The sequence below is a fragment of the Oryctolagus cuniculus genome, chromosome 9 (assembly GCF_964237555.1).
Source record: "Oryctolagus cuniculus chromosome 9, mOryCun1.1, whole genome shotgun sequence".
Lineage (NCBI taxonomy): Eukaryota > Metazoa > Chordata > Mammalia > Lagomorpha > Leporidae > Oryctolagus > Oryctolagus cuniculus.
Window position 1 is genome coordinate 114,011,200 of NC_091440.1, and position 27,453 is coordinate 114,038,652.

The window sequence follows — 27,453 nt, forward strand, 5'->3', positions numbered from 1 at the left end:
CTCCATCCACATGGAGTACAGAAAGTTTTTCCATGAGAACTTGAGGGATGCCCTTCAGTGAGATGTTGAGTAGGACAGACTTTCAGAGTAGTGGTCCAGGATCAGGCAAACATGGTGCCATCAGTGGAAATGTGTACCCCTCAGTTTTCACTATCCTTCCTCTATCCCATGTCTCCCCTAAACCCCTTAGTCAGAAGCAAAATCTCATAGAATATATGAATAGAGCACAGTTAAAATAGTTCTTCTGGATATTGCTTTGTTTGAAAGCAATTTGTATAAAAGAAATAGAAATGATTTGGGGTATGCATGATTATTTGAGGTAAATTTGGGGTGATAATGACTAGAAGTCAGGGAAATGTTAAAAAGAAACACCCAAATGAATTGTCATCATGCAGAATTGGTACACATATCATAACATTTCTGGGAAAAGAGCTGCAGCATATGGTGTGTTGTACCTTAACTGGTGGTCTTGCTTGGAATGACAAAATAATAAAATAAGTTCTATGGCTTTTTCCAGCTCCCAAATCAACTACAACTGCTAGGTTGCTTACCCTGACATCCAAGATCAGGACTACTGTCATAGTCTTCAACATTTTTTTAGATTTTTTTCCTTCCTGCATCCATTTGTCCTAATGTTGACAACTACATCCCAACTTTGCTCTGGATAGATGCCTCTATGATGGATCTTTGAAAAGTTCATGGAAAGTACACATTATGAAAAAGTTATACACCAAATAAGCTAATATTTTAATTCTGTTTTCCATGAACTTTTTTGAAATGCCTAATTTTCTATTCATGTACTTTGTTCCTCTGGAGTCACATACATCTCTAGCTTCAGTGAAGGGCAGTGGGATAGAACCTGGAGTAATTAGAGATTATATTGATGAGTTTGCAGTGATTAGTTTAGAAATGGGCACATGGCCCATTGGAATCAATGGGATGAATGAGACAATTGTTGGAATTTCTGAGGAAAAAGATCTATCTAGATTATTTTGTGCAGCCATCTAGTGACCATAAAATACATGACGTAATAGCCCAGCTAAGAGTAAAGCCAACTAGGAGGAGAGTCAAGGCAGGTAATAAAAAAAGAACCACTGGGGTATGATATTATCAGGAGCTTCCCATAACATCACATCAAGAGATCAGGATTGGCTTCAAGGGCATATGTCCTATACAGTTGCACTGAGCCCCATGATCACAAGCGCCCTATGCTTAGTGGAATGCTTGGCTGTTGCTATGTTAAAAGTTGTAACACATTTGTCTTTGAACTTGTCCAATGGGATCATGTAGTATGCATTGTGAAGAAGAATACCTGTAATATGTGTCAGTCATTTTCCCATGTTATTTGCATATGGCATTCATAATGACACATGAGCACTAATTTCAGTGACCCCACAGTGTGCAGAGGTTCAGTGAGATTCAAAGTGAGTAAAAGGTAAGCCTGTGTGTCTATGACTAGGAGTGGGAAGCAGCTGCCCAGGGAGTCATGCTTCCCCTTGAAATGAGAACTTACTTTGAATGCACAGAGAAGGCAGTGACATTCTAAGAAGTACAGATGACCAAAGAATCCTGTCTGTCCGGTGCCACGGCTCACTAGGCTAATCCTCCACCTAGGGGCGCCGGCACACCGGGTTCTAGTCCCGGTCGGGGCGCCGGATTCTGTCCCGGTTGCCCCTCTTCCAGGCCAGCTCTCTGCTATGGCCAGGGAGTGCAGTGGAGGATGGCCCAGGTGCTTGGGCCCTGCACCCCATGGGAGACCAGGAAAAGCACCTGGCTCCTGGCTCCTGCCATCGGATCAGCGCGGTGCGCTGGCCGGCCGCAGCGCGCCGGCCGCGGCAGCCATTGGAGGGTGAACCAACGGCAAAAGGAAGACCTTTCTCTCGTTTCTATCTCTCACTGTCCACTCTGCCTGTCAAAAAAAAAAAAAAAAAAAAAAAGAATCCTGTCAGGTGCTTTCTTGTATTTTACTTCTCTGTATTACTCAACCATTTTTTTTTTCCTAAAAATGATGACAGGATAAAAGAGAATGATAGGACAACCGATAGCTGCTTTTCCTTTCAGTCTTTCCTTACGCATCAATAAATCTGGGAGAGTGTTAGTAGAACGTAGGTGTATTGTATCAAGAAGTGAAATAAAAATAGTTAAATTAGTGTTTTCAGCTTTTCCATTGTTCTGGCAAGAATGATGTCTGAGTGCACAGGTACATGTTCACATGAGCTATGAAATATGAATTGTGCAATTCTGGTGTTCTGCAGTTGAGTTAAGTGCTCTTTTATTTGCATTTAAAACTGGCATTTCACAACATAGAGACGAATAGTAAAATACATGCTAGTAATTTAAAATTTTAATTTTTCTTTGCCAAGAATCACTTAACTAGTAAAAGAAGAAACAAAACACTACCCCCACCCAACACAAACAACAAAACCACCAGTCAGAGGGAGACCACGGAAGAAGGGAAAAAAGCCTTATGCTTTAACACCATTAATGGCATCTTTCCCCTGCTTTTTGAACTATGGAAACCACAGTTTTATTTTTCACTAGACCCTTGAAATAATAAAGCCAGCCATGCAGGGCACTTTTATTAGTTTGCTAAGGCTGCCATAAAGAATTACACAGACTTGGAGGCTTAAATGGTAGATTTTTTTTTTTTTTTTTTTTTTTGGTCACGGTTCTGAAGACTGGAAGTCCAACAAGGTGCTATCAGGCTTGGCTTCCTCTGAGACTTCTTTCCTGGGCTCACACATGGCCACCCACTTGCTGCCTGCTTCCATGGTCATGCTCTGTGCATGTGCACTCCTCACATCCCTTTGTATGCCCAACGTTTTTCTTCTTGAAGGATGCCATTTGGATTTTTTAAAAAAGATTTATTTATTTATTTGAAAGTCAGAGTTACACAGGGAGAGGAGAGGCAGAGAGAAAGAGAGAGAGAGAGAGAGAGAGAGAGAGAGAGGTCTTCCATCTGATGGTTCATTCCCCAGATGGCCACAACAACTGGAGCTGTACCAATCCAAAACCAGGAGCCAGGAGCTTCTTCCAGGTCTCCCATGTGGGTGCAGGGGCCCAAGGACTTGGGCCATCTTTTACTGCTTTCCCAGGCCATAGCAGAGAGCTGGATTGGAAGTAGAGCAGCTGGGTATTGAACCAGTGCCCATATGGGATGCCAGCGCTTCAGGCTAGGGCGTTAACCCGCTAAGCCACAGCACTGGCCCCAGCCATTTGGATTTGACTGGGGACCACCTGTGTGATCTCATTTAATCTTAATCATCTCTTTATAGGCACTGTATGCAAATACACATTCTGAGGTACTGAGAATAAGGGCTTTAACATCCAGTCATTCTCCTTTATCAGGTCAAAATGTGTTGCAAGACCTCCAGTAGAAACCTGACACCATGGATAGTATCAAATCCTATAATTTAATGCCCTTTCCATCTTAACTAAGCAGTTACCATCTTCTGTGTATGCAATTTCTGCAGTTTCAGGTATGACAGTAAAATTGCATCAATTTCTTTTTCTTTCTTCACAGTTTTATAGATAGAAGATTCATTTTTACTACACATTTTAGCAACCTCAGCAATTTTTTCTTCAAGTCAAGAACTGTCAATATTTTATTTTTTCAAAAAAGATTTGTGTATTTATTTGAGATGCAAAGTTACAGAGACAGGGAGAGACAGAGAGAGAGGTCTTCCCTCCTCTGCAAATGGCCACAAAAGGCTGGAGCTGGGCCAATCCAAAACCAGGAGCCAGGAACTTCTTCCAGGTCTCCCATGTCAGTGCAGGGGCTCAAGCACTTGGGTCATCTTCCAGTGCTTTCTCAGGCCATTAGCAGAGAGCTGGATTGGAAGAGGAGCACCCTGAATGTACTGGTACCCATATAGGATGCCAGCACCACAGGTGGAGGCTTAATCTACTTGCCATAGCCCTGGGCCTCTACATTTTCAAACAAAGCACCTTATGCCTTTTATTTGATACATCCAGATTGCCAACATCTTTCCTTTTGTGCTTTGGGGCCATTATTAAGTAAACTAAGGGTTGCTTGAACACAAGCACAATGAGTATCAATCTGATAACCAAGATGACTGCTAAGGGACTAGTGGTTGGATAGCATATACATTTGGGTACACTGAACAAAGGGATGGTGATTCATGTCTCAATGGATTTTGTGAATTTTCTTCATGTTATTTAGAATGACACACAACTTAAAAGTCATGATTTTTTTCATATCTGGAATTTTCCTTTTAATACTTTCAGACCACAATTGACCAGAGAAAGTAAAACTGCAGATGAGGAGGGATCCCTGTACAAATCTTAAGCAGACATAATTTCCTTCCTTCCTTCCTTCCTTCCTTCCTTCCTTCCTTCCTTCCTTCCTTCCTTCCTTCCTTCCTTCCTTCCTTCTTGACAGGCAGAGTGGACAGTGAGAGAGAGAAAGACAGAGAGAAAGGTTTTCCTTTTTCCGTTGGTTCACCCTCCAATGGCCACCGCGGCTGGCGCATTGCGCTGATCCGAAGGCAGGAGCCAGGTGCTTCTCCTGGTCTCCCATGTGGGTGCAGGGCCCAAGCACTTGGGCCATCCTCCACTGCACTCCCGGGCCACAGCAGAGAGCTGGACTGGAAGAGGAGCAACCGGGACAGAATCTGGTGCCCCGACCGGGACTAGAACCCGGTGTGTTGGCGCCACAGGCGGAAGATTAGCCTATTGAGCCACGGCGCCAGCCTTAAGCAAACATAATTTTCAATGTCATAAACCAATCAATCCCCCCCCCCCCACCTTTTTATGTCAAATTCAGATGGGATATTTTTTGGCCTCTTAGAACTTAGGAGAGTATAATGGAGGCACCTTTCTAGTGCAACATCTCAGCATCTACTCAATATTCTGCTACCCAGAGAGTATCTTTAATGGTCTTAAGCAACTTGGAAATGAGGGAAAAGAGATGGCTACAGATGTGATTAAGAGGAACAGATGCTTGTGAAAATTTAAATGCACATATTATCCATGCAGTTCAGAAAATATTTGTGCTATCTCCAATACTCAGGTATCAGTCCATTTTCACAAAAAAACAGATGAAAGGCTTAGAGCAGTCAGGTTAAGTCCACATAGCCCAAGAAGCAGGTACTGGAGTCCAAAGGTTTTGAGGACTATGTCAGGATTCTTTCTATCCTATGGTTCTTATCGCAGTTTTCCATCTTACAGAGACGAAGGGCATATTTTTAATCCCTCAGTTGGTTCCTCTGTTGATAAAAACCCATGTATTACATTGCCTTTGTTTATTATTTAATTGTTCATTTTAAATTACTTATTTTATTTGAAAGGCAGAGAGACAGATTCAGAGAGAAATCTTGCATCTTCTGGTTCACAACCCATATGCCCTCAAAAGCCAGGGCCGATCAGGCTGAATTCAGGAGCCATGAATCAATCCGGGTCTTCCACATGTAACAGGGACCTAAGTACTTGAGCTGTCTGTTGTCTGCTACCTCCCAGGGTGTGCAGTAGCTGGGAGCTGGTATCAGAAGCAGAGCTGGGACTCAAACCCAGGCACTCTGATGTGTGATGCGGGCATCTCAAGCAATCCTAATCTCCATGCCAAATGCCTACCTCTGCTTGTGTATGTTTTAAATAAAGGATCATTTGAGTGGAATATGTATGAAAATACTAAGATCCCTACCTAAGTCAAAGCTAGCAAAGGAAACATTTTCTCATTTAAACAACTTTTTTTATTAAAAAAATAGAAGTAATGCAAATGAATGCATTTCTCATTCATGAAAAATCATATATACTGCAATATAAACAGACTTCAATTACACGATGTAGAAAGTAATCAATAATTGTAGAAGTCAACTTCTCTAAGCACTAGTGGGCCTCAGAAGTGAGAGTGGGGTTTGAAATTTACAACACTTCCACCCACTCTCTGGAGTTAATTCCACATGCAGGGCATAGACTTTTGGTCTCCCGAGCTAACAGGGAGCAGAAATAGTACTATTTTACTTGCATAACTTTCTAAAGAGGAGTCACGTACAGGGTGGGTGGGTATTTTTTATTTATTGGATGTTCTCAGCATTTCTCATTGGTGTCTCTAAGCAGCAGAACCAAGATCAATAGGAAGGCATAAAGTTGCAAGATGGGAATGAAAAATGAGATTAAGAGTAATGCTTGTGAAAATGCAGATACCTGCTTGAGAGACAGTGGAGGCCGTGTGACCAGGCTCTTTTAAGCTTTCCCCTCTTCTTGCATGAAGGTGCCAGTGCTGTGACCCTTTGGAAAAGTGTATGGAAATATAAGGCATTGTAGAGATAAGAGACACTGACGGAGGGCATGAGACTCCAAGGAAATTGTTTAGTCAGAGATGGGATATTTGTCATTGTCCTAAATGCACATGACTGTAAAATAATGTGGGTATTTTTAGTTTCTTGTGATCCACAAATAACTAGTACACCCAAATGAACGTTTTCATTCAAAATAGTTACCTTGACAATACATGTGTTGCAACACAATAGCCATTGCTTAAAACAGAGTCTTATTTTATTTATTTGAAAGAGAGAGAGAGAGCGAGAAAGGGGGGGATCCTATCCACTGGTTCCCTCCCCAAATGGCTGCAATGGCCAGGACTGCACTAGTCCAAAGCCAAGAGCTAAGAACTCAGTCAAGGTCTCTGATGAAAATGGCAGTGACCCAGTTACTTAAGCTATCACATGCTGCCTCCCAGGTACACATTAGCAGCCAGTTGGAATTTAAAGCAGAACCAGGACTCAATCCCAGGCACTCCAGCGTGAGGTGTGGGCTTCCTAAGCCATGTCTTAATCTGCTGCACCAAATGCCCACCCTGCCTTTATTCTTCTGGTAAAGTCAGTGCTAACGAACATTTGTCCATCGAGTTTTGGAAACTGCCATAAGCCTTTGAGAGCCAAGACTGGTGGATAAAGCCATGGTTTAAGTGGGTAATATTTCCCATCCCTCTCTTCCTTCTTTTCTTCCACAATCAAAAATGAGACTTGATACAAAATAATGGCATTGATTTTTTTGTGAGGTTTACAAAATGATGCTGAAGGCCGAAGAGTCCAAACAATGACAGTATTACAAATAGAGCCTCTCAAGGTTATCTACCATAAAGACTCCACTGCTCCAGTCCATTTGCCTATGTTTGTAACACACACACACACACACACACACATACATGTATACTAGTATACAGGTGACACTACTTTAAAATATCTTGGTATTATAAAAAGTCACTAACTCCGTTTTATAGAAGTCAACTAAATATGCATTCAGATACAACACTATTCCATGGCTGTCGCTCCCCGTCTTCGTGGAGGAACGACACAGGACCCTGCGCTGTTCTTTCGTCTGCTCGGCCCTCCCCGGGTTTGCTGCTGGTTCTTCCCGGGTTGGCTACTGTCCCTTCCACCTCCGTGGAAGGGCGGTTCCCCCTGGCCACTTTCCCCACTTCCGCAGGGGAGCGGCACACCGCCGGCCGGCTCTCTCGGGGGCTGCACAGGTGTTCCTTCAGACAGATGTTCCCGTTAGATGTTCTTCGTGCATGTTGTCTCTCTCCTCCTTTATAGTCCTCTTCCGCCAATCCCAACTCTGCTACCCACACGCCGAGTACGCTGCTCTCCTCCAATCAGGAGTAGGTCCTACAGTTTATTGGTTGAACTGGAGGCAGCTGTGTAGAAGCTGTTTCCCTTCTCAGCGCCATATTGTGGGAGAGCAGATGCATAGAATAAGTCTTAATTCCAGTAACTTAGTCTAGTCCGAGTTGCTCCCAGTTGCTCCCCACACATGGCCATCAACAATCTAAGTCAATCCTGAGTTTCCCTTATTTCTGGTCTAACCTGAACAACATCAACATTTCTTCTCAAATTGCATTTACTCAGTGAAATAAGCCAGCCCCCAAAAGGCAAATATCATATATTTTCTCTGATAGTTAATATAGAATACACAAAAAGCAATGAATAGGAATGGAACTGACATGTTGTTTTTAGTCCTTGTCTGTATTCCCGTGGAACAGTGATCTTCTTACTTTTTACTTGCTAAACATTATGGTTAGTGGTGCATTAAGCCTGTGATTTAAAGTAAGTTGAAAGTATGCTATTGAAAAAATTAAAAGAAAAAAAAAGAAAAGAAAGCTGGGGGAGGGAGGGTTACAGGGTAGGAGGGAAGTGTGGTTATCTTTTTAGAATTTTATCTATTTAATGCATTAAATCTGTTCTTTATATATATATATATATTTTTTTTTTTTGACAGGCAGAGTGGACAGTGAGAGAGAGAGACAGAGAGAGAAAGGTCTTCCTTTTGCCGTTGGTTCACCCTCCAATGGCCGCCGCTGCAGCCGGCGCACCGTGCTGATCCGATGGCAGGAGCCAGGATCCAGGTGCTTTTCCTGGTCTCCCATGGGGTGCAGGGCCCAAGCACCTGGGCCATCCTCCACTGCACTCCCTGGCCATAGCAGAGAGCTGGCCTGGAAGAGGGGCAACCGGGACAGAATCTGGCACCCCGACCGGGACTAGAACCCGGTGTGCCGGCGCCGCAAGGTGGAGGATTAGCCTATTGAGCTACGGCGCCGGCCTAAATCTGTTCTTTATATTAATAAAAATTTAGCAAAACAGAACAAACAACAAATTTCTTCTCTTTCCTGGAAGCTAACCTCATCCAAGAGGTGTCCATCATCTCACAGCAATAGTAGGGAGGACAGATAATGTACTTGTCTCTCTTGAGATACTCAATTTTCCCCATTTGGTCCTCTATGCTACTTGCCACTGTCCTGAACTTCCAACACGTCATGAGAGGAGCTCGATCTCTTGTTCTTGCTCTTACTGCCACTCTTCTGTCTCTTGCAGAGCTAACTTCTCTGTTAACGAAAATGTGGGGTGGTGCTGGAGACTTCAGGGAAATCTTGAGCCCTCTGCCCCAGACACCTCACCAAGTCATGTGGCACTACAGCTTCTGGTTTAGTGACACTCAGAGAATCAAACCTATAAACATATTCCTGGCTCTCAAAGGATCTCAATGAACATTTATTGATTAATTGACTAAACAAATGTAGATACTCTTTCCTTACTTTCTAGAAGGGATGGTAGGGAGTATGTTTTTCTCTCATTTTGGATTCTCTAAATTATGCAGGAATTTTATTTTCTCATTAACCATCTTTGAAATTAATACTAGATGGGAGTGGAGAGAAGAGAATGAAGCTCCTTCAAAGAGACCCTGCCAGAACAAATCTGGCTTCCGGGGACTTATATTTTTATTTATTTATTTATTTATTTTTTGACAGGCAGAGTTAGACAGTGAGAGAGAGACAGAGAGAAAGGCCTTCCTTCCATTGGTTCACCCCCCCAAATGGCTGGTACGGCCAGCATGCTATGCCGATCCGAAGCCAGGAGCCAGGTGCTTCTTCCTGGTCTCCCATGTGGGTGCAGGGCCCAAGCACTTGGGCCATCTTCCACTGCACTCCCGGGCCACAGCAGAGAGCTGGACTGGAAGAGGAGCAACAGGCACAGAACCAGCACCCCAACTGGGACTAGAACCCCGGGGTGCCGGGCCTGCAGGTGGAGGATTAGCCAAGTGAGCTGGCCTGGACTTATATAGAGGTGTAGTCACTTGAGGAGGTTTCCAAGTGTCTCATCTTGTTTGGTTAAATTATACTAATCTTTAGGCGTCAGATGAGACTTACTCCTTGATTCCATCCGAAACTTTATGCTTTTTGAGGAGATTTTTTTTGTCCTCATAATGTTTATATTATTGGGTATTGTACTTAGCATATCAGGTAATTAATACATATCTTTGAAATAATTAATGTGAACATAAATAATTGAAATATTTGAACCAGTGTATTTTGACATTTCTAAATGCCACTAGCATTTTCTAGATTTTGATAGTTTGGTAATCTCTAAAGAATGATAGTATTTTTACTGGCTGAATCTTTATGAATCTAGAGATAGTAGGTTTAGAGGGAAAGATCACTATGCCCAAGTAAGTACCCTTAAACAGTGCAAAAGTTAGGGAAATAATATGGTTTTAAGGTACCATTTATCAGGCAGGCCAATGATGTGGTATAGCAGGTTAAGTCACCTCTTGCAGTGCCAGAATTCTATATGGACACTGGTTTGAGTCCCGGCTGCTTCACTTCTGATCCAGCTCCCTGCTAATGCACCTGGGAAAGCAGCAGCAGATGACCCAAGTGCTTGGGCCCCTGCACCCACATGAGAAATCCAGAAGAAACTCCTGGCTTCAGCCTGGCCCAGCCCTAGCTGTTGTGACCATTTGGGAAGTGAACCAGCAGATGGAAGATTTCTCTCTCTCTGTCTCTCCCTCTCTCACTCTGTAACTCTCCCTTTCAAATAAATAAAATGAATCTTAAAAAATATACTATTTCTCTAACTTTTTAGATAGGTGCTTTTAATAAACTTTTGCATGTATTTAATGTTCTATTAGAGTGCTTTGGGACAACTTAAGATATAACAAAGTCAGTGCTCACTTCGGCAGCACATATACTAAGATGTAACAAAGTCAGTAATCATATGCAAATTTTGGTTATATAATCAACAATCCATTTCTTATAGATCAGATTCCTCAGTGCCCATAAGTGACTTTGAAAGGAAGAATACTTCTCACCAACCAGTGCAGGGAAATCTCCAATGGACAATTTCCACAGTGAAGATTAGGGATGGCTAGTAAATCTTTAGTGGACAATTGGCTCCATTCTTCATGGCTTATGAGAACAGCTGCATCAAACTTACTAAATTGAAATGTGCATTCTGTTGACAGGGGTCAACTTTCCTTGCTCTTCCCCTCTTGCCTCGATCTCTTACTTCTTCTCTCCCTCTTTCATTTTATCTTCCCTAATACATTTCTAGTCAATATGTCTTTAATGCAGTTAACTAGATTGCACAGAATGGTCTCATGATTAGCACATGTAAGGGTGAGAAAAGCGCTTGTTTCATCTGGTTAAGCCACATTCATATCCCAGTCAGCTGTAATAGCAGCTGAAGTTTTAGAGTTGACTATAACTCAGGGAAGATACTTATAGTCTGAGACATCCTCTGAACACCTGTCTTCCATCCATCAATACCAAAGACTCAGAATTGTTATATGACCTCAACGTCAAGACAAAAATTCAAATGTGTGCAATACTTACAAATGATTCAATTTAACTTATTTATTTTTATTCAGTTGGGAAGCAGAGAGATAGAGTGAGACTCACACAGAGAGAAACACAGACATAGGGAAGAGTCCCATCCACTAGTACACTTACAAAATGCTTGCAATGGCCAGGGACAAAGCTGGGATCCAGGAACTCGATTCTTGTCTATCATGTAGGTGGCAGAAACCCAGTTACTTGAATCATCACCACTGTCTCCCAGGATCTACATTAGTAGGAATTTGGAGGAAAGAGCTGGGGTTGGGAATTGAACCCAAACATGCTGATATGGGATGTTGGTGTGTTAACTGACATGCTAACTGTCCTGCTTCTGCAATATTTGATCTTTATGAACTTGAGTTAGCCACTATGAGGCAAGATAGGTAGTAGAAAAGGCAGAGGTTTTTTTTCCTTTTCTTAAATTTGGGAAAGAATATTTAATTAAAGTTCTGAAATTTTGAACTTCTTTCACAGAGGCAAATACATACGTTCAATGTGCTTTTTATATCTCATTTCCTTTCCCTTAGTTTTGACATTAGATCCTGCAAACATTAGATGAGAAAATTGGATTATCAAGAAGCATCTGTTAAGCAACTAATTGCATATGTCACTGACATACTGATAGCATTTTTAGCAAATTAAAAGTTTTTATTATAAAATATTTCAAGCATACACTAAAGTAGTGAGGGTGGCATAATGCACTCTTACATGCCCAACCCTAGTTTCAAAAGGTATCAACTCAGAGCCAATTTTGATTTATCTAAATTTTCATCTACTTTCTTTCATGTAAAATAATTTTGAAGTAGATCTTAGATATCATGGCAATTCATCTATCTATGTTTCTATGTGGATATCCAAAAATTAATATTCTTTTAAAAACACAATTATTATGTCAATATCACACCTAAAAGTTAGTAATAATTCCTTAACATTATCAAATATTTCCAGTGTTTAAATCTATTCCATTTTAAAAACATTTGTTTATTGAATCAAGATCTAGTAAGTCCAACTATAGAATTGATTAGTGTAATTATTACCTTTCTTTTCATCAATAGTTGGCCCTACTATTTTCTTTCTTCCTCAATATATTTGTGGACAGAAATTGAGTCATTCATCCCATGCATCTCCCTCAGTCTTCATTTTCCTGATTTCATTCCTTTGGTGTCATTTAGCATGTTACTACTTCCCTATGTTTCCTGTAAATTGATAGTAATATCTAGAAGTTTGATCTACTTCATAGGCAGTGGTGGATCTTTCTATTTGGTAATATCTAATGTGTAGTTTTCTATCTTTTTTTTGTACATTTTAACATTTGATTATACATCTTACTTTTTTTATTTATCTCATTGCCCAAAGAAATTTTTAAAACTTTTAGAGTGAAATTGACTTCTTGCATATTCTGTGTTGCAGCTGGACGTACAATAAATGTCCTTCCTACACACTGTTTATTGTCTTGCTCTCTGTGTTTTAAACAATAATGTAGGGCATAGCCTTTGGCAAGCATGGAAAAATAAGCATATTTGATTTTATTCTTTATTAAGAGGCTTAGGAGGATAGAGGAATCTGACAACTGCTGTTCATTAAAGAGGAAGATAAGTTAACAAAGGCTTACATTCCTTTAAAGAACAATCCTTATGCAAGCATTTAATGTGCAATCAAGACTTTATTTTACTTCTTATATGGTTATTATCTATAAGATATTCTAACTCCATCTGTAATTCAATTGCGGGTACCAAGGAAAAGGAGACCTATTAGTTGTGTATCTGTAGAAATTCCAAATTCCATGGAGTGGAGATATGTAATTATGCATCAACAAGGACTTTTTGTTTGGATAAATGAGATTCCTGATTCTTCATCTCTTCCAGGCCCCAAATTGGATGCATTTAGGGTCTGTTATCAAGGTGATTGTTATTATTGGAGAATAATTTTGTTTGGAGCAACATAAGTAGGAATGGCGGAGGATTTTAGTTTTCCTGAAACAAAAATAAGAAATTTGATATTACTTAATGTATGTCCATAAATAATTTGGGAACATAGAAGATATACAGTAAATATTTCCTGTTGGAGAAGAAAAAAATAATGTCTCTAGTTTGTACTGATTGACCTCCATATCTGAAGGTCTTTGCCACATGTTATATATGTTGATGTAGAGAGTACTATAACACATATATTCTTATCTCTATTTTGTAGATGAAGAACCTAAAACTTAGAGAGATTCAGTAATATGCCAGAGACTGCTCAGCTAGGATCTGGTAGAAACTGAGTTCAAATCAATCCCTTCTAATACCCAACCCTCTGCTCTTTCCACCCCATTAACATCTTCAAAATGACTGGTGAAGAAGACCAGTGCTGAGATGTGCTCCCCAGTACAGGATTCTGTGGCCCTTTGAATATAGAATATACTAAATACCAAATCATCTTTTTAAAAAGTTTTATTTCTTTGAAAGTCAGAGTTACACAGAGAGAAAAGCAGAGGCAGAGAGAGAGGTTTTCCATCTGCTGATTTACTCCCCAATTGGCCAACGGCTGAAGCTGTACTGATCTGAAGCCAGGAGCCAGGAGTTTCTTCTGGATCTCCCACGTGGGTGGAGGGGCCGAAAGACTTGGCCATGTTCTACTGCTTTCTCAGGCCATAGTAGAGAGCTGGATTTGAAGTAGGAAACTGGGATTCAAACTGGCGCCATATGGGATGCCGGCACTGCAGGTGGCAGCTTTACCAGCTATGCCACAGTGCTGGCCCCACCAAATCATTTTTAAAGCAGTTTAAAATGCACATGAGAAAAGTTTCTGAGGGATCCTGTAGAAGTAAAACTGAATGGAATTTGTTAAATGAGCCGCTGGCTATACTCTTCCACTTCCTTAATAATTTCTTGGGAAATACATCCTTTACTGAGTTGAGCTGAGAGTCATAAGTCCTTGGAAGTTTCAACACCTAAACAGGTGTTTACCTATGGATAAGTCACATCACCTCTCTAGAATTAGGTTTCCTTATTTGTAAAATACAGTTTTGTCTAGACATTCCTTGAAGTCCTTTTTATGTATAAATGCTTGATGGCTGTGGTCCATTTCTATATGAACAAAAGGCATTATTCCTTGTTTAGATTGTTGGCAGGACACAGGACATTTCCCTTCAATTTTCTACAGACGTTTTAAATTCATCATACAAAAAAAATAAATTCATCATACAAAACATGTTGTTTTGCTTTTCCCTCTCCATCCCTTCTATACTTACTTATCTAGTTAAGTCACATTAACAATCACTTAGTTGCTTGAGTCAGAACTTGGTAATGTCCCTAGTTTCCTTTTCCTCTGTCACTGTATATCTAATCAGAATAGTTTTGTAATTAAATTTTTTTTTGATAGGCAGAGTGGACAGTGAGAGAGAGAGAGACAGAGAGAAAGGTCTTCCTTTGCCGTTGGTTCACCCTCCAATGGCTGCCGTGGCCGGCGCGCTGTGGCCGGCACACCGCGCTGATCCAATGGCAGGAGCCAGGTACTTATCCTGGTCTCCCATGGGGTGCAGGGCCCAAGGACTTGGGCCATCCTCCACTGCACTCCCTGGCCACAGCAGAGAGCTGGCCTGGAAGAGGGGCAACCGGGACAGAATCCGGCGCCCTGACCGGGACTAGAACCTGGTGTGAGGGTGCCGCAAGGCGGAGGATTAGCCTAGTGAGCCGCGGCGCCTGTAATTAAATATTTAAGCTTCAATTTTAGACTCCATGAGTCTTGGCTCTACTTGGGGATGTGGCTTGATTTCCTGTGCCTCAGTAACCTTATTTTTGATGGTAATAATAATTCCAAGATCTCCAGTGTATGTGAGAATTAGGAAAGATAATTAAATGCACAGTAGAAACCCAATGGTTGATTTCTTCTTCTTATTCTACCTTTGAATTTCTTTTATTCACTTATTTCCATCCTGTGTACCACAACCCTAACTTCAGACCTTATTACTTTTCCTGATATGTTGCCAGTCATCTAAGCAGTCTAACTCTTGTCTAGTCTGCTGGTCTGTCCTTTGTCTTTTGACCAAATGATATTTTTGAAACACAAATTCTACTTTGCCCTTGAATCTTTGGTCCAGCCCTTCCACATAACTTACAGTTCCCAAAATAACTGTACTGGTTCACACCTTGGAGTTTTGCTTAATCCACTTCCTAGGGTTACCTGGGGTGTTTGTGTTCTTGCCTTCTGTTTGTCCAGCAGATGGCTAGTCATCTTTAAATTTAATAATTCCACAGCAACATCTCTGGTCTCAGGTGAGTTTTGAGAACTGTGCTATTTCTCATCAAGAAATGGAGCTAATTTTCCCCTCCCTTTAAATCTAGGATCCACTAGAATGCAGTGGTAGTGATGTTGTATAGTCCTTGAATGGGGAGCATGAGGGCAGTAGGTTTTCTGCCTGGCTTTCTTTCCTTCTTAGAACACTTGTCCTTGAATGAAAGCAACAAACTCTGAAGTGGTTGAGTTTGTGGAGAGAGAAAATAGGAGAGCCTGACATGGAGAATCTCTTTGCTCTCAATCATCAGCTGCTGCCTGGTGTTCCACATATATGAGGGTATTTCAAAGGTTCATGGAAAAAAAGGGAATTGAAAGCTAATTTCATTTTGGTGCAAAATTTTTTGAAATCCAAGCACAATTTTTTCATCATATGCATTTTCCACAAACTTTAGGAAGACTCCTTTAACTCTTTTTGCACCCAAATAAAGTTATCTAATTATACTTTTCACAAACATTTTGAAGCACTCATCTATTCATATATGGTGTATGTGTATATATCTATATAAACACATACACATATACATATGTATTTGTATATATATATCTGCATATATAGAGAGACCATGGAAAGTATCCTGTTAGATTTTTTTATTTTCAAAGATTTAAAGTCAGAATTTCAGAGAGATAGGGAGAGAGGGGAGAGTGGTGGAGAGAGAGAGAATATCTTTCATCTGCTAGTTCACTTCCCAAATGGCTGCAACAGTCAGAATTGGACAAGCCTAAGGCCGTGAGCCAGGAACTCCACCCTGATCTCTTCCACGTGGGTGGCAGGCCCCCAATACTCAAATCATTTTCTGCTGCCTTTCCAGGTGCATTAACAGTAAGCTGGATTGGAAGCAGGACTCAAACTGGCACTCCAATATGGGATGATGGCATCACAAGTGGCGGCTTAACCCTCTGCACCACAATGCTGGCCCCTGGATAGACTTTCTAATGTGAAAATTCATTTACTATTTGGCATGACTCAGAAGAGAAAGCTTGAATGAGAGAATCCCTTTGAATTTTTCCACCTGCTTATCTAGTCAGTGAAGTTCATGGCCATTTATACATTCAAGCCTCTTTGTAATTTAAACCCTTTTTTGTGTGTTGCATATGGCAGTCTGGGCTGGCCGTCTGGGATGTGACTCCTACCTCAAGAGTAATGATAAAGTTTCTAACACTCAGTGTCGTTGTGGGAAGCAGACTGTTGTTGAAGTGTTATTATTAATGAGAATTACTGCTGGACAGCTTGAACTAGAGGATAATTTATTCCCCGTGAACTTCTAATTGCAGTGAAATGGTTCATTCACTGCCACACTTGTCCATCTTATTTGTTCCTGTCTTTCAGGCATGGTTGGCTGCAATGAAATAAGGCAGAACTGCTCAAGCTGCATGAGAAACAAAAGTCTGCCTTTCTGGGGACACAGTAGAAACTGATCAGAAAGAGGTAACTTGTGCAAGATAGGCATGGGAAAATGGAAAAAGCAATCTGTCATGCTTAATGAGTAATAATTAATTCATATGAATCAAGGCACCTACTATGTGTGAGGCTTTATGCCAAAATGGGAGACCAGTGTTTCCAGATGGCCACACACTGCTCTCACTTTTGAAGCTTGCACGTCCCCTCCAGCATTTCTGATAGAGAGCTTTGTCCTTTATTTTAAAATTCAGCATGTCCTCTCCACTCTCTTCTCATTTTGCTTCAATAGATTGCTTTGGGGAAATGAACTCTCTATGTTGTGATAACATGCATGTATTCTTGATGTTACCTTTGATGGTGTGGCTCCTTCCCCCTGATTTTTACCAAATTTCTGCTTCCCATTGATTCTGTTCTCTGCCATCTTTTATCATTGGTAGAATTGTTGCCATGCTTTTTGTGTAAATATCATTAAATGTGCCTCTGACTTGCAGCTACCATGGTAATAGACACTTGTGACTGGCTATTGACTCATTACTGTATTTATATGAGAGTTGGTCACTTATGGTTTTGCAGGCTTAAGGAACAACTTGATTCCAAGCCAGTGAATGGATTCAAACTTGCCTGATAGGTTAGAGTTTGACTGTTATTATTATTTAACAGTTAGTAAAGTCTCTGAATGGACTAGTGACAGTATGTCCATCACCTGGGGAAATGATGCTGGCTGTCAAAGGGCATCTATTCTACTGTGGTTGACCTTAGTTGGTTATAGCACAAGTTATGGGGTGGGGGTCTTATCATTGGTAGTCTTGATTATCTTTGATAATTTTACACCCACTGGACAACAGGGATGGAGGAATCCCAGAGAATGTCTTTGTAGATGCTGAGAAAGTAGAGAGCCTTGATGATCTCCCTTTTCAATATATATAGAAAATAAATATGACAATTATTAAATTGATATACCCACTCACGGTCTGAAATTCTTCCCTTAGAGTCATGTCTTTGAGTGCAAGCAAGAGAGAGTAATTAATCATAAAGGAGAGAGGAGCACAGTCTAGGTGTGTTGAGAATCGTTCATTTCTATTTTTAAAATTATTTATTTATTTATTTATTTGACAGGGGTAGTTTCAGAGAGAGACAGGGAGAGATAGAGAGATCTTCCATCCACTGGTTTATTACTCCCTAAATGGCTGCAATGGTCAAGACTAGGCCAGGTTGAATCCAGGAGCCTAGAACTCCATCTGGGTCTCTTTCATGGGTGGCAGGAGCCCAAGTACTTGGGCCATCTTCCACTGTTTTTCCCGTTAGCAGAGAGCTGGATAGAAAATGGGGCAGCCTGAATTCAAACTGGTGCTCAAATGGGATGTTGGCATTGCAGGTGGCATCTTAACCTATTGGGCCATAACTCTAGCCCTGAAAATCAGTCATTTCAATCTAGTAATTACTGGTGGAAGTCTCATGTGCTTGGTGTTGAGCTAGAGAAGGATTGAACTCCATTGGGCTAAGGCATGGTCCTCCTTGGAATTCTCCTGAGATTATATAAGAACTTATTGTAGATGACAGCTACACTGGGAGGCCATTATGTGAAGAGGGCTAGAGCCCAAATTTTGTAGCCAGACTCTGCTCTTGACTCTGAATATCCTGCCTGTATAACCTTTAGAAAGTTGTTAATTCATATATGCTTTGTGTTTCTTATCTGTAAAATTGGGTTAACCCTTGCACTTACAAGTTTACTGTGATGGTTAAATGAGCTAATATCCCTCAAACCACTTGGAACATCATCTTAGCAAGTACTAGAGGAGTCTTCACAATTAATACTTTCCAGGATAAATATGTTTTCTCAAATTACTTTTTCCTAAGGCAGTTTGGAATTGATGGTAGCTCATCTAGGTTGTTTTGATGAAAGTAGAAGGAAAGGGCACTTTTCAGCTTGACACCCACTCCCCAATGTGATTAGGTTGGATGGGTCTTTTCAGTGGGGTGCTTTTGAGAGTCCAAGGCCACACAAGGACAGTATCAAGCTCTTTAAGGAGAACCAAACCAAGGGAGAACAAAGAGAGAGATGCTTGGTTTTCATTAACTAGCCATTTTGTCAGGGTGTTGTATCCTGACGATCTTTTTTGTCAATCTTTTTCCCTTTTGATTGATATAGACAATAGACAATGTTTCATGTAAGTGGTTGGGGATAATCCAGTACTGTGACTTTGTAAGTGTTCATAGAAGGAGTCGACACTTTAGAAAGGCTTGAGTCCTGTCTGTGGCACCTTCTATGTATGTAACTTTTGATAAATCATATAATGTCTGAGTTGCAATTTTTCATTTGCCATGTTTAAATGTGCCTACCTCGCAGAGTGGTGGTGCTAATCCAATGTGCTAATATGTGCGACAGCGACTTGTAAACTGTAAAGGGTGACATAGATTTGAGTTGTTATTATTAGTGGTTCTTTCAATTTCCCTGCTTTCTACAAGCAGACCTGCATTTTAGCAGCACCTGTGTGCTGTCATCACTTAGTGGTAGATTTTATTTGAGGGCTTTCCGCATGTGTCTGTGACTGGTAATTGTATGCTGTCTTGTCTTGCAGTGAAAGCAGAATAAGCCTTTTACCAGACTGGCTCAAGGTACCAATGTGGAAGCTCTGTTACCCATAGAATAAGGGATCCTGACAGTTTTTTCAGAAAGGGTTATTCTCTCTTCTTCAATTTGTAAACCAACTATTCATAGGAAAACTGTTGGAAACACGAGCTGTTATTTGTTGATATGGTTACTCTGATAGTTGATAAAAAAAAAAAAACACTTTCAGAAACAAAGAGAATTAGAGGTTGGCCAGGGTAGAATGAGTGCCATAAATCAAGATTACCTGAAAGGTATATGAGAGATAAGAGAGTAAGCAGAGTAAGGAGATAACAAGGGGAAAATATCCACAGAGCTTGAAAAAGTCCACCAACTTCAGGAGCAGATCTCTCAGTGTTATTTTGTGCTATTAAAAAAGTCATTCTGATGGAAACACTTTCACTCATATACGAGAGCATTCCTAAGAAAATAGAATTCTCATATGTATACAGACGCAATGCAGTGACGTTTGGCCGCATTGGATTGAAGTGCTCCAAGAGAAGAAAGGAGAAAGGAAAGAGCTGTTACAGTTGTGGATGGGATCAGATGGGGTCAAACCTGTGCTCTGTGGGTCCTGGAAAACATTTTCAAATACCTTGCCTTGCAGGTGTCAATCATAAGCACAAATAGAGACCAAAGGTGCTTCTTAGGGAAGGCTTCATTTTTCCAACCTTTCACCAACACTGAAAAATGGAGCAAATGACTGGCTGGGGACAGATCCTTGGCACCAAGTGGCTGGAGTTAACGGAACACTGCAGGGACACAGAACTTGGCCCCCCGCGGAGCATATTACAGGAGCAATGCAGTACAGAACCCAGCAGGCTTCTGCAAACGACGCATCCCTTTAAGTTAATTGGTGTTATATAGAAGCTGAAATGCTCCGCTTATTTACAAAGCTACAGATTTATGTAAAGCAAAACCAATTACACTTAATGCCTAAACTATTCCAGGTGCTCAATGATAATGTTGCTAGGCACTAGAGAAGAAACTGCTGTGTGAATGCATCCTGTTCCGAATGGAAGCATGTGTAGTTCACTGCAATTTAGCCTAATCACAAGTGTCAACCCCAATGTGAGAGTTTTAAGCTCTTTTGGTGCTTGCTTTGGGTCAACTTTATAATTCTGTAGATCTTTTATCTCAAAGGAAGAGTGAAAACATAATGAGCGTCATTCCCTATTCTAATGTAGAAATTAAGGAGATGAAGGCAAATTTGGGGGTGGAAACAAGAGAATCAGGCAGATCCTTTTTATAACAGTGAGAGAGACTTAGAGTTTGCCGCTTGTACTGAGGTGAGGTGTTTAGAGATTTTGTGATCTTTTGGGTGTTCATTAAACCCAAATTGCAAACTTGGCATTTAACCTTTTGCAACAAGCAAAGCTTCCAAGGTCGTTTAGGAGCCTGCCTCACTGTTTTGCCACTGAACAAAGGCTAAACAAAGAAGGGTTTGGAAAAGTTGCAAGGCAAGACGTTATGCCTAAAGAGCTAGTCTTTTCACTTGTCCTCAAAATAAACAAGCAAATGAAAAATAGTTTGAATAAGAGAAACACCTGGAGTTTTACAGCTGCTGTTTTGCAATTAAAATGCGTACCATGCCTAATCAAGTTGAATAAATCTTTTATTTTACAGATCTAAAATATTTTATGTGTACAAAGGGAGGTGTTTAATTGCAAGATCATTTGCAATCAGGTGATAATCCCACCAATCCTATGCAGCAGAAACTGTTCTGCAAAGCAGTGGTTCTCAAACTTCAGAGAGCATAAGAATGATTTTTGTGTATTTGTTAAAATCATCTTATTCCTGGACCACAATCTGGAAGAAGATTTGGGTCACTGCAGTCTGTGTAGGGGCCAGAAAGACTCACCTGTAGCAAGTGGTTCTCAACCACACTTTGGCAAACACTGAGACAAAGGTCTGTGATATTGGACTTATTCATTGAAAAGAAGAGTTTCTAGATTTCTTTGCTTATAAAGGAAGAAACTTTTTTTTTTTTTTAAATTTGACAGGTAGAGTTAGAGACAGTGAGAGAGACAGAGAAAAAGTCTTCCTTCCGTTGGTTCACTCCCCAATTGGCTGCTACGGCCGGAGCTGCACTGGCCAGGAGCCAGGTGCTTCTTCCTGGTCTCCCATGTGGGTACAGGGGCCCAAGCTCTTGGGCCATCCTCCACTGCCTTCCCAGGCCACAGCAGAGAGCTGGACTGGAAGAGGAACAACCTGGACTAGAACCTGGCGCCCATATGGGATGCTGGCGCTGCAGGCAGAGGATTAACCAAGTGAGCCACGGCGCCGGCCCCAGGAAGAAACTTTTTGAAGGTGATTTTTCTGAGTACATGGATAGGTAGTAGCGAAGACTAAAAAGTATCATTTGGGTTAGGAAATCCCTTCTAGAAACTATTTGATTCTGTCACTTTCCCTCCTCTCAACTTTACCTTCCCTGATTTCCTTCTTTCCTCTACTCACAATAATTCCATGATTTATGTTTATTTTCCAACTTCTTCAGTATGCAGATGTTCTGTCTTGGTTAACATTACTTTTGAATTCAGAGAAAATTTCCGTAATCAAATCAGGTCTTGATAGTGTCATATGAAGATCAAATACAGCAAAATCATATGTTTATTATTTATGCAGAATATTGACAGCATATGGTCACGATGCTGGGCCTGTTGTAAAGGTTCAATAAATATATTAAAAGAAAGAATATTAACATACTGTTATTTTACTTTTAATGACTCATTAAAGCTCTAAAACATAGCTTAATGTTGCTTTTAATGGCCAATATATTGTAAAAAAATTGTAAAATATTATTGGGGTATAGGAAATTGACAATTTCTTGTCATAGAGTAATCGCCCAGACTCTGCAAATGCTTTATTAACTCTAATGCATATCATGTTAAGTGGGAAAGCATAATAGTTTACAAGAAGGGTCATAATTGGTCTTTGTAAATAAAATACACATACAATCTTCACAAAGCCACTCCTAGATATATTGACTCTTATACTAAAATGCATAGTGTTTGAGAAGAAAACAATGAGCACTGTGCTCAGAAGACAGGCACAGTCAAGTTCAGTTTCATAGGGCTGTCTCGCAGAGATCAATACTTGCAGAGAATTCCTGCAGACTGCCATAAAGTTTCAGAGACTTCTCATGGAGGAGAAGTGTTTCTTCAAGATTACTTCCACGGATGTTCTGGGCATTAAAATGATTTAGATTACAATATCTAAAAAAGAAAGAAAGAAAGATTTTCTTAGGACCAGATGTAGATGAACTGATAAATCATTTGCTTTCCTCCTGTGCTTGTCTACCTTTTATGATGGGCTCATAGATACTGGCACAACAGTGATGGTTATTTAAGAGCGCTGCTCACCAGGGCAGTCTGTACAACTGGACAAAGGGTTTTAGGACATATTAAGGTGTTTCATAAGGACCCTTAGAGGGTGCTCTTTTAAAACTTGCAGAGACTGTCATTTCCTTCCTTCCCTCCCTCCCTCCCTCCCTTCCTTTCTTTCTTTCTTTCTTTCTTTCTTTCTTTCTTTCTTTCTTTCTTTCTTTCTTTCTTTCTTTCTGAGAGAGAGCTCCCTCACCCACGGGATCACTTTCCAGGTGTCTGCCACAACCACAGCTGGACCAGGCTGAATGAAACCAGGAGATAGGGAATTCAGTTCAGGTCTCCCACTTGGATAGTAGGAACCCTAGTACTTGAGCCTTCACCTGCTGCCTCCCTGGGGTGTGCATCAAAAAGAGGAGCCAGCACTGGAACCCAGGTGCTCCACTATGGTATGCAGGTGACCCAAACAACATCTTTTTTTTTTTTTTTTTAATCTTTTATTTAATGAATATAAATTTCCAAAGTACGACTCATGTGTTACAATGGCTTCCCCCCCATACCGTCCCTCCCACCCACAACCCTCCCCTTTCTCACTCCCTCTCCCCTTCCATTCACATCAAGATTCATTTTCGATTATCTTAATATACAGAAGATCAGCTTAGTATACCTTAAGTAAGTATTTCAACAGTTTGCTCCCACACAGAAACATAAAGTGAAAAATAATAGATAATTTTTTTTAAATGATGATGAAATCAGATCAGACCTATTGTCATGTTTAATCCCAGTGAGAGTCAAGTTGGGAATTGATAATTTCTTTCTTTTTTTTTTTTTTTTTTTTTTTTACAGAAGATCAGTTTAGTGTACATTAAGTAAAGATTTCAGTCGTTTGCACCCCCATAGAAACACAAAGTGAAATATACTGTTTGAGTACTTGTTATAGCATTAAGCCTCAGTGTACAGCACATTAAGGACAGAGATCCTACATGAGGAGTAAGTGCACAGTGACTCCTGTTGTTGACTTTACCAATTGACACTCCTGTTTATGGCATCAGTAATCTCCCTATGCACCAGTTATGAGTTTCCAAGGCTATGGAAGCCCCTTGAGTTCTCCGACTCTTATCTTGTTTAGACACGGTCATAGTCAAAGTGGAGGTTCTCTCCTCCCTTCAGAGAAAGGCACCTCCCTCTTTGAAGACCTGTTCTTTCCACTGGGATCTCACTCACAGAGATCTTTTTGCCAGAGTGTCTTGGCTTTCCATGCCTGAAATACTCTCATGGGCTTTTCAGCCAGATCCGAGTGCCTTTAGGGTTGATTCTGAGGCCAGAGTGCTATTTAGGACATCCGCCATTCTATGAGTCTGCTGAGTATCTCACTTCCCATGTTGGATCACTCTCCCCTTTATTTATTCTATCGGTTGGTGTTAGCAGATACTAGACTTGTTTATGTGCTCCCTTTGACTCTTAGTCCTTTCATTATGATCAATTGTGAACTGAAATTGATCACTTGCAGTAGTGAGATGGCATTGGCACATGCCATCTTAATTGTTATGCCAATGCCTGCTCTGTGGATCTCTGCTGACAGTGAGAGGCTATGGAAAGTCATAAACTTTATTGACTTCACAGAGTTCATGGCAGATGGGACTCCCAACAGGGTATGTGATGCCCCAGGGATTTTGAATTTGGTGCTGAGACTAAGTGGAAAACATTGTGGAAGAATCCCGGAATATATTTCTGGAATGCGCACTGTCCAGCCTTGATCTCCTTACAAAATAGCACCTTTTCTGAGTGTCTTCTAGGTACCAGGCACCATGCTGGGATAGGGATGGAATCTTCTCCATTTCATAGACTGGGAAGTAGAGGTTCCAAGAGGTTAAATAGCTTGCTTAGTGCTAATATAAATAGTAGTTAGAAGATCATGTTTGGAATGAGAACTCAATCATTCTGAATCCTGGCTTTTTCCTTCTATGGCTTGCTGACTCCAAAGTTAAATTATTTTCTTAAACACTTTTGGATAAGCTCTGGGAGGGTAGGAATTTGAGAATACTTTATTCACTGTTGTATTCCCAGTACCCAGATCAGTGTCTGATACATAGCAGTTGTTCAATAAATACCTGCAGAATGAGCAAATAAATATGGGCTACAAGTTCAGTTTTATCAAATACACATGAGTTTGTGTGGTCCGACATTTGTTGTTGATTTGTGAAGGTTTCAAAAATTAATTTTACCTTGTTTTCCTTCTCAATATATTGTTCAAAGCAGCTGTAAGAAAATGAATACTGCCTGAATAACTCCAGTCGTTTGTCTCTGATTTATGTCACTTTCAATAATTGTTACAGTTTATGCACAAAAGATTACTGGTATCATTGAAAAAATAAGTTCTATGACATCAACTTTATAAGATGTGTTTTACTACACTGGAGGAACAGTAATACTGTAAAAACAGTCTTGCCTGAAACATTTGTAACTTCTTTATCTTTTAGCATCCAGTGTGGGATTCATATTTCTATTAAGCAGTTTATATGTGTTTCCCTAAGACTTTCCAGCAAGAAGAAGGCATTTTATCTGCCTACTTCTTTCATCCCCAAGCTGGAGAGCTTTGAGTATGGCATGCCACTATTGCACTGTTTCAGATTTTTTTTTTATAATTTATTCAAGTACTTGAGCTGTCACCTGCTGCTTTCCAGGGTTTGTATTAGCAGGAAACTGAATGAGAAGCACAGCAGCAGGGACTTGAATCAAGCACTCTGTTATGGGATGTGGGTGTCCCAAGTGGTGATTTAGTCACCGCTCCACACCCTCATTCCAATTTCAGATTTGATATGGGAGGACTACAATAGAGAGAGAATTTGGGGCTGATTGTTCTGTAAACTTGAGAGGTAAGTCTGGCCTGACATGAGTAATTCTGAATTACTCTGCTGGAGATTTGATGTGATATTCTAGTTATTATGACAGGATTGATTTCTTTGGTTCTAGGATTTACACTTATATTGTAGCATATTAATATGAGGGTACTTAAAATGCTAATGGAAAACAGAAATAAAGGATGTTATTTTGGGGCAAAAAAACCCTCTAACTCCTTACATAAGGAAGATCTTTAAAAAAGTTCATGGAAACTGTGTTTATGGAAACATTTCATGGATTTCAAAAATTTTTGGCATCAAAATAAGCATCTTTTAATTACATTTTCCATGATATTTTGGAAGTACTTTCATATTTAAGCTTGATGGTGAGGGTGCCTTTGGCTGCTATTACAGACCTAATATTACTTGGATGTTGGTGAGTTTCTATCGTAATTAATCCACTTTCCTCAAGATTTTGGAGACAAATATAATTCAAGACTGTCCTATTCTTGATAGATTTGCCACCGTTACCTGGCACTGAAATCAAAGGGTTGATAAAAGTTGGACTATTATTGAATGTGTACTGAGATAAAATGCTATTTGACTTATTAAAAATACATTTCAACAATGCTGTCCTTGGGTCTGTGGTGCTTTGTTCTGTTTCTTTGCACACTTACAAGTATTACTCATTAGTGTTTGAAAATAGCAAACACTATAGAAATAAATCTGAATTATGTGTTCCTTAGTTCTGATGCTGATTTAGTCCCTTAGATGCCAGAATTCTTTTTTGTCTTAATCTTCTGACTTGGCCTGTCCCCAGTGCCCATGAGTCCCGAAGGCTACATGTTCCTTTGCAATCATGTAGTTGGTTCTAGCTACTGAATCTCTAGAAGCAAATGTTCCAGACTCTTTTTTTTTTTTTTAATTTGTGACATTCGTCTCTTCCTGTGTGTTGCTTATCAATGAGTGGCACCAAGCATGATTACTTTAGCTGAGGAGTCTAATTTTCTTCCCACTTACCAGACCTAGGGATTGTTAGAAAGAAAGTACAGGGTTCTTCCATAGCATTTATAAGCAGCACAGTATAGGAGCAGATGAGCATGGACTTAAAAGACAAATAAATATGGATTGGAATCCCAGTTGCATGAACTTGGTCAATTTATTTAACTAGCCTTGTACTTTAGTGTTCTTATTTATAAAGTGGAGTGATCATATGTAAGAGGGAGGTGGTGGAGATTAAGTGAGGTTGTTTCTGTGTGTAGCATACTGACCAATACATAGAGGGTATGCAACATGAGAAATTGGTTCTTTTCCTACCTGATTTCTTTCTCTCTGCCTCTCTTTATTCCTTTCCTAAAAAGTATGCAGGAGAGAAGAAAGTGGAAAGGTTAAGGAGAAAATGTGAAAAGAATCAGATTTATTTCTGAATCAATTCTGTTATTTCATCCCTGTTGTTTTCCTAGTTTAAATGAAGCTTTAAAATAATGAGATTGGCTTTAGGGAAGTTAAATAAGTGAAGGATTAATTTGATAACATATACTTTGGATGGTAATAAATGTAAAAATCCAGGAATCTGTGAAGGCTTTAATTTTGTCATCCATTCTAACCAGCATGGATTCGAGAGGTCTCTCTCATACTGGAGCATTGGTCCATGCCAGCAGGAGCACCAATGGCAGTAAACCTTCACTGACTTTACTGACTGTGCATCCCTCTGATTTACTGTGCTGCCCATGGCATGGCTGATGTTCCAGTAGAGACTGATTAGATGAATAAGAGAATGCTTTAGGCAAAGGGGAAGTGAAAATGAATGGGACAATTCATGACTAAACAATTAAATAGGTAAATAGGTGGAGGACATGAAGAAAAATGAA

The 27,453-nt window shown here is 40.3% G+C and overlaps 1 protein-coding gene and 1 long non-coding RNA gene across 3 annotated transcripts in view; one reads left to right on the top strand and one right to left on the bottom strand.

The window, feature by feature from the left end:
* Positions 1-27,453, top strand: part of LOC138843877 (uncharacterized) — a 310,222-nt gene that overhangs the window by 101,756 nt on the left and 181,013 nt on the right. The window contains exon 2 of one of the 2 annotated variants that reach the window (XR_011379007.1): positions 16,740-16,838. The exons of the other annotated variant lie outside the window; for it this stretch is intronic. This is a non-coding gene — a long non-coding RNA (uncharacterized lncRNA). The remainder of the gene's footprint in view (positions 1-16,739; positions 16,839-27,453) is intronic. 2 annotated transcript variants of the gene reach the window in all.
* SLC15A5 (solute carrier family 15 member 5) overlaps positions 22,383-27,453 on the bottom strand; it is a 97,859-nt gene continuing 92,788 nt past the window's right edge. The window contains exon 9 of the mRNA XM_002712626.3: positions 22,383-22,634. Coding sequence (XP_002712672.2) covers positions 22,487-22,634 — 148 coding nt within the window. The 3' untranslated portion in view covers positions 22,383-22,486. The remainder of the gene's footprint in view (positions 22,635-27,453) is intronic.